The following is a 13,900-nucleotide window of genomic DNA, read 5'->3' on the forward strand; positions in this document are numbered from 1 at the left end:
TAGGCAATCAGCCTTCTTTTTTGCGTGATCATCTGTGCGGCGTTATGCTAATCTTCCCACACAGTGATGTAGACATGTTGGGGGGTGTTAGAACGAGCAGTTTTAGGGGGTGTGGTTGACTGTTAACTCTTATAAAGAATATTTCTTTGGATTTGAGACTTTAGTCTTTGCTTTGAGTTCTTCTTTATGCACCAAGAGCTTGTAACCCTCCAAAGAGAAAGGAACAATTTAAATCCCATCATATGACCTCTTTAAAGACATCTTCTAAATGTCTTTTTGACATCTGACAGGAAACGTCCTATAGACATACTGTAGATGAGCAAACACTCTAAAAAAATATGTCTTGCAGATGTAAATGCAGAAGACAAATAGACATCTCTGTGATGTGTGTGCTATCAGGATTTGAATATATTGTAGTTGATTGTAGACTAACGAGAGACTAACGAAAAACCTTCGAGTTCTGAAACTTACAGGATGTTTTTATAGCACAATGACATCATATATGTCAAAAGATCAAAGGAATTTCTATCTCTCAGTTTATGACCACTTTAACACAAGAGTCACAAAATTCATTAATTATTAAATGATTTAGTAGTGATTCACAAGTGTGACAAAGCCAAACAGAACCTAGTCTTGTGTAGCTCGTGATATTTCCAACATAAAGGCTCATTTAAAAAAAAATGTGATTGTGTTATTGTGAATGTGTAATTGTGTTAATTAAACTATGTAAGTGTTGATATAGGTTTACCAAAAAAATGTTCACTGAAATGCATCTATTTCATATTATTGAACTGGGGTGCGGTTGCTAACTAAGGTAGCAACTTTGTTGGTTGCAATGCAATTTCCCATTGCCAAACATGTTAGCAACAATAGTTTTGGGAAACGCACCCCTGATTAGTTCAATTCTTCATATTCAAGCCTTTATATGCTTGACAGGCATCCAGACAGAGAGGGTTAAAATCATATCTTTGAGAGTGTGAAATGCTTTTATTATAATATTAACGTATTTTATTTCATCATACATAGTAATAATCTGAATATCAGATACAACTTTGAGTCATACTTGGTCCACTCTATGCATGGTTAACAAAAAGAGTTCTGCCATTGTTTTATGTTCCTTCAGCAACCTTCTTTTAGAAGGAAACGGGACACACAAATGCTGGCCAGGACCTGGGAAAGAAGGGAAAAGAGACAAACAGTAGGGACAAACTAAATACTTCTTTTGAAACACAAAAGCACAGTATTGCAGCACTTACTCACTAAACACACATACCGACACACATTTCTAACAGGATGTGTGCAAGCAGGCCCTCACCTCGAAGAGCGAAGAGCAAATCCCGTTGATATAGTCATAGTCAGTTGATATGGGGGTAAATGTGTGGAGTTTTCACAGTCCATCGAATCCTGTAAGAAAGACACTCAAACATTGATTCAAACGTCTGATTAAATGACACAACTGTAGAATTTTGTAAAAAGAAAAAAATACTACAAAATAATTTGTCATCCTCCCTCTTAAATATAGAGTCTCCCTGTACAAATCTAATAATGTAAACAAGTAGAGGAAGTTAACACATAATTCTAGACTAACATTTGGCTGAATGTTGTATTCACACTTCTCTCGGTCTCCTTGTGCGTACAGTTCTGTTGCTACAAGTTCAGCAATCTGTCAAGGTAAAGAGAAAGAAAGAGAAATTTGTGTATGTGCGTATATAAGTGTGTCTTTCTATGTGTGTGCTTGCATGCACATGTGGTTGTGGCGTACCTGCATGCATGCATGTAAATGTGTGTGGGAGAAGCTCAACCACTTCTGAACTGGCCATGGTTTGGTCATTGCACATAGGTCGCTTGCTGTCATTAGCAATGACCTCTTTAGATCAAGAACATCAGTTAATATAGACACAGGAAATGAACATCAGTTAATATAGACACAGGAAGTGGTCATAAGCAAAAAAAAAAAAAAAATGTAGTCAAAGTTTCCTGCTCTGACGCTGTGCTTACAGTGAAATATAATGAGATCAGATAAAAGGAAGCAAATTATTCTTAGAGTGTTTGTGTCATTAGAAGAAGATATTATTTAAAAAAATATATATAAGTAGATTTTTGGTGGGTTGTGTGAGAATGTGTTGTTTGTTTTATAAATATTTGTGAATATTGTGCAGTGATGTGCATATTCCTCAAAAATATATTTTTACCTCAGCAGTTTTCCATGTCCTTCATCTTTCCATAGACAGTTGTTATTCTGAGCGAGTTTGTAGAACTTCGTTCTCTTCCTATAGATTAACAAAACCATACAGACACAAATACAATTTAGGTTGTTGTGTTTAAAAAAAAAAATTGTGAACAGCTGTGTTTAGAGCTTGAACTGGAAAAGGATTGGAGCTTGCTCCATATAAATAGCAAAGTCTGTTGCCAGAATGTTCTTCTTAATCATCTGCGCACGGGACCTGTATTCCTTCAATAAGAGAGAACTGAGATTCTGACAGCCCTGAAACAGAAGAAGGGTCATGGCCAGATAGATAGATACAGTATTGTTCAAAATAATAGCAGTACAGCAGTGTGACTAACCAGAATAATCAAGGTTTTTAGTATATTTAGTATATTTTTTATTGCTACGTGGCAAACAAGTTACCAGTAGGTTCAGTAGATTGTCAGAAAACAAACAAGACCCAGCATTCATGATATGCACGCTCTTAAGGCTGTGCAATTGGGCAATTAGTTGAAAGGGGTGTGTTCAAAAAAATAGCAGTGTCTACCTTTGACTGTACAAACTCAAAACTATTTTGTACAAACATTTTTTTTTTTCTGGGATTTAGCAATCCTGTGAATCACTAAACTAATATTTAGTTGCATGACCACAGTTTTTTAAAACTGCTTGACATCTGTGTGGCATGGAGTCAACCAACTTGTGGCACCTCTCAGCTGTTATTCCACTCCATGATTCTTTAACAACATTCCACAATTCATTCACATTTCTTGGTTTTGCTTCAGAAACAGCATTTTTGATATCACCCCACAAGTTCTCAATTGGATTAAGGTCTGGAGATTGGGCTGGCCACTCCATAACATTAATTTTGTTGGTTTGGAACCAAGACTTTGCCCGTTTACTAGTGTGTTTTGGGTCATTGTCTTGTTGAAACAACCATTTCAAGGGCATGTCCTCTTCAGCATAGGGCAACATGACCTCTTCAAGTATTTTAACATATGCAAACTGATCCATGATCCCTGGTATGCGATAAATAGGCCCAACACCATAGTAGGAGAAACATGCCCATATCATGATGCTTGCACCTCCATGCTTCACTGTCTTCACTGTGTACTGTGGCTTGAATTCAGAGTTTGGGGGTCGTCTCACAAACTGCCTGTGGCCCTTGGACCCAAAAAGAACAATTTTACTCTCATCAGTCCACAAAATGTTCCTCCATTTCTCTTTAGGCCAGTTGATGTGTTCTTTGGCAAATTGTAACCTCTTCTGCACATGCCTTTTTTTTAACAGAGGGACTTTGCGGGGGATTCTTGAAAATAGATTAGCTTCACACAGACGTCTTCTAACTGTCACAGTACTTACAGGTAACTCCAGACTGTCTTTGATCATCCTGGAGGTGATCATTGGCTGAGCCTTTGCCATTCTGGTTATTCTTCTATCCATTTTGATGGTTGTCTTCCGTTTTCTTCCACGTCTCTCTGGTTTTGCTCTCCATTTTAAGGCATTGGAGATCATTTAAGCTGAACAGCCTATCATTTTTTGCACCTCTTTATAGGTTTTCCCCTCTCTAATCAACTTTTTAATCAAAGTACGCTGTTCTTCTGAACAATGTCTTGAACGACCCATTTTCCTCAGCTTTCAAATGCATGTTCAACAAGTGTTGGCTTCATCCTTAAATAGGGGCCACCTGATTCACACCTGTTTCTTCACAAAATTGATGACCTCAGTGATTGAATGCCACACTGCTATTTTTTTGAACACACCCCTTTCAACTAATTCAACTAATTGCCCAATTGCACAGCCTTAAGAGCGTGCATATCATGAATGCTGGGTCTCATTTGTTTTCTGAGAATCTACTGAACCTACTGGTAACTTGTTTGCCACGTAGCAATAAAAAAATATACGAAAAACCTTGATTATTCTGGTTAGTCACATTGTACTGCTATTATTTTGAACAATACTGTAGATGGGTGGACAGAATCGAAGGAGACAATGGCTGGATGGATGACAGGATGACATGGTGACATTGGTGGATTTTTAGTAGATGATATCGATGTTAGCGGTGGGTGGGTGAATGGATGGTGCTATGAATGGACAGCTGTTATGGATGGATAGATGACTGGACAACAAGATAGATGGTTATTACAGATATATGGATGTATAGATGTTATGCATGGATGGATGGATGATATCGATGCTATTGTATGGACGACTGGACGACTGGACAACAAGATAGATGGATGTCATCAACAGATGGATAAATGGACGCATGTTATGGATTGATCGATGTGTAGATGGTATGAATAAACAGACGGATAGATTGATGGATGTATAGATGGATCTTACAGGGTTGTTTAGAATTATAAGGCACATGTCACAAGTGACCATACAGCTGTGCTAGAGGCTGGTTACTTCTAGGAAAAGAGATTTTTTAAAAAAACAGACTGTAATATTGCATTTCTTTATCAAGATGTAATTTACCAGGACAGAATATTAAAGGTGCTGTAGGGAACTTTTGTAAAAAATATATTTTTTACATATTTATTAAACCTGTCATTATGTCCTGACAGTAGAATATGAGACAGATAATCTGTGAAAAAAATCAAGCTTCTCTGGCTCCTCCCAGTGTTCCTATTGCCATTTGCAGAAAATACATCGCTCCCGGTAAAAAATAACCAATCAGAGCTGCGGTCCGTAACTTTGTTTGTGTTCAAAATGTAGAAAAATGTATATAACAAGCGAGTACACCATTAATCCATTTTCCAAACCGTGTTTTTAGCTTGTCCTGAATCACTAGGGTGCACCTATAATAAGTGTTTATATTCGGACTATTTTAGATTGCTTCGGGGATACCGCGGCGGAGTAACCCAGTACCTTTGTGATTCTTCATAGACATAAACAGAGAGAAGTAGTTCCGGCTACAATGTTCTTCCGCAAGACGCAAGCAGTTCTGTTTATTAACCGCTAGAGCGTCAAAAGTTCCCTACCGCAGCTTTAAGGTAATTTACACTGTGTTTAAAAATGTAAAGGTATACTTGAGTAGTTATTCAAGCAGTTTTTAATTAGAAACGATAACGTGGCATACTAATGCAACACTAAAGAGTGGCCACACTTTAAAACGTGTAAATGGCATTTATAGATGCTTAAATGTGTTCAAATACTTGTTTGGTTAATGTAAACGTATAATTTACATATATACAGTATACTTTATAATTTATAATAACGCTATAGTCAGAGATGTTCTTTAGCACAGTGGAGGGTGGAGTAGTGTAGAGTGGTGTAGAATAGTGTAGAACCTCTCTATGTGAGAGTAATTTACTCCTCTGTGGTCCAGATCCAGATCATGCACAGACTGGCAATAATGAGAGCAAGAACCTCCAGACTGCTAAAATCACTCTGGATTGTAGAACATGAGAGATTAATTAAGCTTGGAATGAAACTAAATGCGGGGGCAATGAAATATCAGAGATTTGGCAGGTCAGGGATTGATTAACTAATAATTTGCTTAGTCCATATTTTTCAGAATATACCTTTTAATGCACTCTGCAGTGGGGCAAACATGCACTGGGCGGTGCATAATGCATGACTTTACTTATGATAGACTACATTGCTTCTGTAGCACATCCGTATGCCCAAAACCCACTGACACAGGGTCTGAAAAAGAAAAGGAAATACCAATTCTAGATCCACAGCTTACACAAATGTATTACTCAAAGCTTTGGTGTGATTTAGTGACGTTAGTTAGAAGAGCCAAGCAGGATTACCAGAAACCTTGTAGGCAATGCTGAACTCCTGGGGCAAATTGAGAACATACGCACAACGGCCTGACTCATGGCAGTATGGGACATATCAAGATCACTGAAGTTAAAATCCAGTAAACATAGGGCATCTGCTGACACAATGACAGCCTCCTAGTGAAGAAATACGAAAACTAATAAGACTTTCAAATGGCACAATGTCCTGCATTGAAGTGCAACTGAAAAAACCACAAACACACTTAAGAATAGGCCTAAGCGGCTCTAACCACAGGAAGTTGCAAGTTCTCTCTATCACATCAACATTTACCATCCTTAATGCTGTTGCACAACATTTCAACCAAGTTGAATCAGTCTTGTACAGATCTAAAGGGCTGTAAGAAAAATAAAAGGAAGTATTAAAAGGAGAGTTTCAGTACCTCTAAGATATCAATTTCTTCTTGTGAAGCTGAAATTTGATAAGATAAGACCTGTAGGTTTAAACACACACACACACACACATACAAACAGTGTGAATAGGAAAAGAAAAATGATGTATGTTATTGGTAAAATCTGTAGAACGTTTACATTTGAGATTTTCCTGTATAAATCAATCCTGGTATTGTGTGATTGTTGAGTTGCTGAGTCAGCATTCAGATCACTTGCTCATTATTCTTACAATATGAAGTGATTTCCAGTGACTTCAAAAGGAATGTCTTACCATTTCAAACCCCTTTAGTCATAGCCAGCTTGGATCTGGTTCTATCTGCCATCAGCGGCATGTTGAAATGTTGTAATCCCACAGCACAACAAACTGCGAAGTACTCTAGGAGGTGCTCATCAGCTTAACTAAAAACTTCTGTCTCTGTGAGAGTCATTTTATTGACTAGCGTGGAGATTCACAGAATGGGATGTACTATTTGTATCTAAACTGAGGAAAACAACAAGTGAGATATTTTTAGTTGCATCAGTGAGACTGAAAAAAGAGTAGAATGAGACAGATTTCCAAGATCAAAAGTCTTGGAAAAATTTATCAGCAAATTCTTTCTAAACCAAATGATCTGAACAATGTTTTCCATGTTAAATATATAGTTCTCTTACTGTATGTGTTGTACTGTATGTTACAGTAATATGTGCAAATATACTATAATATGAGCAAAACAGTCTGAAACAACAACCCAAAAAAATCCTATGGGAAAGCATGAGAGCTTTGGTTTGTTGGATAAATACTAGGGACAGTGGAAATTAACTAAGATGTTATTTTCGTTTGCCTCTCAGAAATGTGCTGTTCAAACTCCTGACATGAGAGATCTTAGAAGTCTGGGCCTTGGAGAACACACAAAAACAGTGTATGTCAGAAATTCACATAACACTTTGGTTTCGAAATCAGTTCTCAATATTGACTAGTTGCTTATTAGCATGCATATTAATAGCATATTGACTCTTTTTTAGTTCTTATAAAGCACATGCTTTATTCTTCATGACCGTATTCTAGATCCCTTAACCTGACTCCATGCCTAAACTCAACAACTACCTTAATAACTATTAATTTATTAAGTTAGTAAATAATTAAGTAGTAAACAAGGAGATTACTGAGGCAAGTTAATAGTTATTTAATAGAGAACTGACCCCCAAACTAAAGTGTGACTGAAACAGACATGGGAAATCTCAGATAAAAGGTACTTTTTAGTCACATGGTGATATGGTTTTCTCTAAAGTAATCATATGCATATATATAAAAAGGAAGAAAAACTATGAAAATATGTCATTGATTTCCATGTAGACATATGACCTCAATTTATCCATTAGCCACATTTTTTTTTTATTCCAGCACTCACACACACACAATAATCTTATATGAATAGCAATGTGACCAGTGAATGAATCAGATAAACTTACAGGTTTGTTAACAATGTTCAGCGTCTCCATTGAGTTTTGTACAGGCATAGCATACATGTAGATGACGTCATTGCTGTCATAAAAATATAATTTTACATTTAACTGCTAAACTCATTGTATACATAAGAATGCATAAAGTTGTATACCTTTGGGGGTTTTTTTGTTTTTTTTGCTTAAGTATTAAAGAGCAATACTGAACTGAACACTGACTTTCAATATTATGGGGTTAAAACAATTACCTATTATTTTGTAACACCTGTTATCATGATCAAATTATAAATGTACATTTATTTACCTTGTAGAACAAAGAGCAGTTGTTTTTTATGCTCTATATGGACCATCTTTGAGACAAAATGTTTTTTATTTTTTTATTTATCAGATTTATCAGTATCAACTTTAGCTGTTTTAGTAGTTCAGTATTAAAATAATTTTATGAGCTTCACGCAGTCTTTTAACCTACACAAGAAATTAAAAGAAAGTGAAAGACACATGTATCAGCACAACTAAAACTTCACAGCTGCTAAGAACAAATAAAGCATCCTTTATTTTAACAGTGAATCATTATCCATAAAGTGTTGATTCTTGTACTAATATGGAGCTGTCAGTTGAGATAAAAATACTACAGAATTGTGCTTTTGTAACTGGCAGGATGACAGCAGAGATTGTCATCCAGAGAGGCGTAGTCATGTGACCAGCTGGGCCAATCAGAACAGTACCTGTCACATGTCAAAAATAATGTAGCAAAAGTTTCCCTATACTGTCATTTTCTACTGTAATTTTCTTCGTAAACACCATTTTATGTATCTTTAACAGATTAATCATTTTAGATAAAAGTGAGTAACGCACTGTAGAAAAAAGTGGCTAAATAAATCAATGTAAAGTCTGTGTGACACCTGACTGTGTTAGCTCTCACACAGCTGACAGTTTTCCAGGATCAGTCCAAACAACAGAGACAAAAAGATGACTCTTTCTTTGACTCAGGTCACATGACAAAATTTAGCACTGATTATTCATTAAAGATAGGTGGCTTGTCATATAAATTCATTTTATATTTCACACAAATGTCATGCATAGTGTAAAGAAAAAAACTTGATATGGACTCAACACCATTGTATTTCAGATCATCGAAAGACAAGATTTTTTTAACATCTTTAATATTGATAAATACTTACTTTCTCATCTTGTTCTGAGAAAAAGCTCCCTGCACATGTGCCTGGCCTGCTTTTGTTCACACACTGAAAAAAATGTTATGTTGAATTTACTTTATTTTATTACGTAAAGGGGTTGCACAAAATAAATTTATCTAAATCCAGATATATTTTTCAAATTGAGTGAACTTATATTTTATAAATTGAGTTTATTAATCTCTTTCAGTAATTTCAGATTAATTATATTCATAATTTTAGCTAAACTTTTTTGAGTAGAATTTACTCAAATTAATTGTGCAACCAGATCAATTTAATCATTTAATTTCTACATAGTGAAATTAATTTAGTATAGTCTCTTTCATTAATATTCAGACAAATAAAGCAAACCCAACATTTTCAACTCTAACTTTATTTTTCTGATCCAAGAGATATTTTTGCTTTCCCAAACAAGAGTGCCTGTAATGTAACTCAGTAGTCACCATTTCTGAGAGAGCTCAATACATGGTACACCGCACACAATGACGGTAACAATCAGTGAATAGTGTTTGAGTATAAATGGGTCATTTTGAGTAAAAAATGAACTTCAGGCGTCACAAAAATGAATGTCACTAAAACTAACATCAAAAGCAACCATAAAACTGTGTAAATACAACTCGAAAACTTAACGTTTTTAATTATTCATGCCCCAGTGCATGATGGGAAATACAGTGAAAAAAATTATCCATTTAATTTACTAAAAAAATTTATGGTGGTTTAAGTGGTTGCAATCAATTTATTTTAGCTATATTTAAATAAACAAATTTATTATCACCAAAATATAAAATTAACTTTCAGCTAAATTTGTTCAACTTAATATTTTCAAACTGAATTTAATTAATTCACATGGCTTGGATTTAACACACCTGTAATTCATTTAAAACCAATTAATATTTATTAATTAAAATCAAAAACAAAATTTAAATGGATTAAACTAGCACAATTGAATTACGCTTAATTTAATTGGGTCCATAATCATTTTTTTCAGTGCAGACATGACAGCACCTATAACATGCCAAAATAAAATGGTTTTTGAAAGAAGTTTCTTCTGCTCATCAAGCCTGCATTTATTTGATCAAAAATACAGAACAAATTTAATATTGTTATACATTATTACAACTTAAAATAATAGTTTTCTATTTGAATATACTTTAAATAAATTATTTATTTCTGTGATGCAAAGCTGAATTTTCAGCATTATTATTATTACTCTCTCTATATATATATATGGTAATGCAATACTGGATACTATACTGACAGTATATAATGGATCATCTAAAACCGACAGTCTCCTTTTTGTTGTTCAGAATGGGCACACTATACTCTTGGGTCTGTCGTCTTCCCTATCATACGGTTCAATCTGAAATCTCAGATCCCATAAAAACAAGTTAAAATCAGTTGTTCGGGTGAATCAGTAAACCACATCAGTTTAAACATTGCATAGCTATGTTATCTCAAAGGGAATGAAAGCATCTTTTGTTATATGGCTGTCTGCAGGCAAACGTGAGAAATATCAGGGGTGTAACGGTTGGAACACTAGAAGGAGTTATATGGCATGTTTATGAAAGACAGATACTGATAAAGTAAAGATGAATATCTCTGCTGTTCAGTCTGTCTCTCTCTTCTCTGCTTTGTCACATTGCCAGAGCTTAGAGCAGGGAATGATTTCCCTTCACATGCTGCCACACACATGTCCCAGAGCACACACAATCTCAGCCCTCGTTCCCACGCATACTCATGACCAATAAAGGCACATACTTATCATATGTTCATGTAATAAACTGTTGATGGCTGTTTTTTTTTTTCTGTGCATAAATATCAATACCTATGCAAAAATACTACACATTCAGCTAACACACTTGTTTCCATTTTAATAATTGGAATTACATTATTATAAATATTTATTTATTTGTTGACAAATTTTCCATTACTGAATAGTGCAGTAAGATCTATCTTTGAAGCCAACCCAGATTTATAGTCTTTAAACTGTAAAAGCTCTACATCTAGGTCTGAATAACTTGGCACATTATGGCAAACTAAAAGTACCTTGGATTAAAACTAAATCTGTATTGACGATGAAGAAGTAGTTCAGGTCAGTCCTGAGTGATCTCTAGTGTTTCTGTGACAAGGGGAATCCTGGACCAGACTCCACCAGTGACCTAAACTGACTGTGTAAAGACATGCACCACCCCTCATTTATTACCTCACAAGAATTCCTGATGTTCAGTGGCCTCTTAGTGCTGACCATGTATCCCATAATGCACTTGTCCCACTCTGCCTGTGTATAGCTGCAGACAGACTCCTCCTCTGATAGGAAGATAGAAAAGTGTGGTCTTTTCATTGTGGCAGGGTACACATGCATGCCCTCAAGTGTGCCCACAGACAAGATGGGACACTCCACGTCTGCCAAGAATTTTTCAACCTAGGCTCAGTTATGAGGGTTTGGGCAGCTTGGGCTCTTTCTAAACAGCCATGCACCCAATGTGTAAGAAGAGAAAAGAGATAATAACAGGTTAGATTGCACTAATAGCAATTTGGGAATAGCTAGCATGGGTGATCAACTGTATATCTTAGGTTTAAGCATGTATTTTTTATCAAAGAGTTAAGAGTTAAGAGACTTATTTTAAAACAGTAATATAAGTAACTTAAAAGAGTAAAGCAATGCAAAAAATTCTTATTCTCCTGTTCTATCCAGAAATACACGGAACCCAAATCTGTTGCTATTTAGAACCATTTTCCAGTATAAAGCAGTGTTCAAACTTAAGACATGAAGAATGAAAGCAGATGGCTGGAAATATTGCATCACATAACATTATTTTTACATACTCTCTCAGAACAGATGTAGCTACACTGCTGATCTTGAGTATCTGATAAAGTAAGAGCTGACAGAATCCGATCGATCATCCAGCCATGCCTTCACTTTCTCACCTTCCTTTCCCATCCTGAATCCCAGTCTCTGGGTTTTCGCCCCTAGGGTCCAGAGAGGTGAGAAGAACCGTCCAGCACTGGTGATGACACACTGCTTTTTTATGCTGTCATTCCTCTCCACATGTGAACACTTTGTGAACAATTTTACCCGACTTGTATCTGGACCCTTGAGACCCCTTTTGGGCTGAGGAGACTTCATACCTCCCTTCAGCAGGCAAAGAGGGCAGGGACTTTGTTTGCAGACATGGCATGTTTTCTCTCGCCTTTCTTCTCTCCAAAAGCAGATGCAGATACGCAAGCTGCTGGATCTTCCTGAAGGAGTGATAAAGAGAGATGAAAAAACTGATGCGCAGTTGGTGTCGAAGAGGATTAAGCTTTGCTGTCACCAGCTGCACTAACATCCCAACTCTGCACAGTTAAGGTGGAGGTTAATCTGTTACATAAAAATAATCTGAGAAATAACACCAGAGGCAAAAGGATTAGTGTCCTGGAGAACTATGAATGACTTTGCACTGTCGTCTCTACTCACTCTACCTGACAAATAACTGTTAGAAAATGTCAAGTGGACAATAAATAAACAACCCATGATCCAGTCCGAGATGAATAAGCAAACTGGTTTAAAGACTGGAACAGATTATTTTTAGAAAGAAATGCTATAACATTTTTAAGCATTACATTATATTATCCTGTATATTATCTGTGTAATATATATTTTTTCATTAGGCTATAAACAGATTATGACTATAGCATCATCCAAAACATTATTTCTTAATAATTTCTAAAGATGTCATCAGCTGGAATTTCCAAATATGCGGTGTGTGTTACAACCCCCAAACCCCCCTTAAAAAAATACAAATAAAAAACAAATGCATGGAGAAAAGCACGTCCCATTTCTAGAAGGCACTTCCCCTTCCCTCATGTAAGTTTCGCAATTGGTTAAAACTCGCTTGAAAGAGGATGTCAAAGCTCCATAAATCAACGTGATATAAAGTTATGCAATAATTCTAAAGTCCACTGAAGTACAATACTTCCAATGTATAATATATGATGTATAATATAATTATGTATAGTACCTATAATACTGTACATACAAGTATAATAATAATGTAATGCTGTTATATATATATATATATATATATATATATATATATATATATATATATATATATATATATATATATATATATATATATATATATATATATATATATATATATTTGTGTGTGTGTGTGTGTGTGTGTGTGTGTAACTTTATATTATAAATCCAGTAAAAACATTGGAGTACGGAGTATTGGAGTACTGGAAGTACGTTTAATAAGAAAATACTATTTCAGTCTGTCTACTTTAAAATTTCATATTTTCATATTTCATACGTGTTCCTTTACTAGCTATTTTTAACTCTCTTTACTGTTAGCGCCATCTACTGGTATTCTTAAAATAAAAAAGTGATGGATACCTTCCCTAAAAGACCTGTCTGTAGACGCACGTGACGTGACGAATTTTCTGTCAGCTGTACCGAAGAAGTTAAATTTTTCCTTGCTATTCTTCGGCTTTCATAAGTACAAGTGGTAAGAATGTACATTATAGTTCATTAACTTTTGAAAAGCGTTTATGTAATGTCTTTAAACAGATTTGTGATGCTTTTAAGAGTTTTTGTGTCACTGTTGATGCCAACAGGTTTTAGGTTCTTAATACCACATCATAAATTACTAAGACTCATGCCTCTAAAATGTATATATAACCATAAACGTATTGTCACATTTACAGTTGCTTGTCCGTTTGATCAGTGTTTTCGTGAGAGCGAAAACTTGCACTTACAAATCTTATTAAACTAAAACCATAATTCTAAAAAGATCATAAAAGAGAGTGTAGCCTACTTTTTTTTACTTTCTTTCTCAACTTAATTGTTGTGCCTTCATTTGTCATTTATTTATTTGCATTTATGAATTACA

At 35.3% G+C, this 13,900-nt stretch overlaps 1 protein-coding gene across 2 annotated transcripts; it reads right to left on the minus strand.

Moving 5' to 3' along the window:
* Window positions 1-970: 970 nt before the first annotated feature.
* On the minus strand, window positions 971-9,125 carry LOC113105986 (cGMP-specific 3',5'-cyclic phosphodiesterase). 2 transcript variants are annotated; one of them, XR_003292426.1, is made up of 8 exons: window positions 6,659-9,125; window positions 6,378-6,428; window positions 5,734-6,114; window positions 2,193-2,270; window positions 1,763-1,867; window positions 1,589-1,663; window positions 1,316-1,404; window positions 971-1,170 (listed from the first exon to the last, which is right to left on the minus strand). XR_003292426.1 is itself a non-coding variant. In XM_026267439.1 (5 exons), exons 2-5 carry the CDS (start codon window positions 1,853-1,855, stop codon window positions 1,134-1,136), a joined length of 294 nt encoding a protein of 97 aa, XP_026123224.1. In that variant the 5' UTR covers window positions 1,856-1,867; window positions 2,193-2,522; the 3' UTR covers window positions 971-1,133. The 2 variants fall into 2 exon arrangements, 1 of the variants encoding a protein (XP_026123224.1); XM_026267439.1 differs by lacking the exons at window positions 5,734-6,114; window positions 6,378-6,428; window positions 6,659-9,125 and having other exon boundaries at window positions 2,193-2,522.
* Window positions 9,126-13,900: the final 4,775 nt, after the last annotated feature.

The sequence above is a fragment of the Carassius auratus genome, chromosome 1, assembly GCF_003368295.1.
Source record: "Carassius auratus strain Wakin chromosome 1, ASM336829v1, whole genome shotgun sequence".
Taxonomy (NCBI): Eukaryota; Metazoa; Chordata; class Actinopteri; order Cypriniformes; family Cyprinidae; genus Carassius; species Carassius auratus.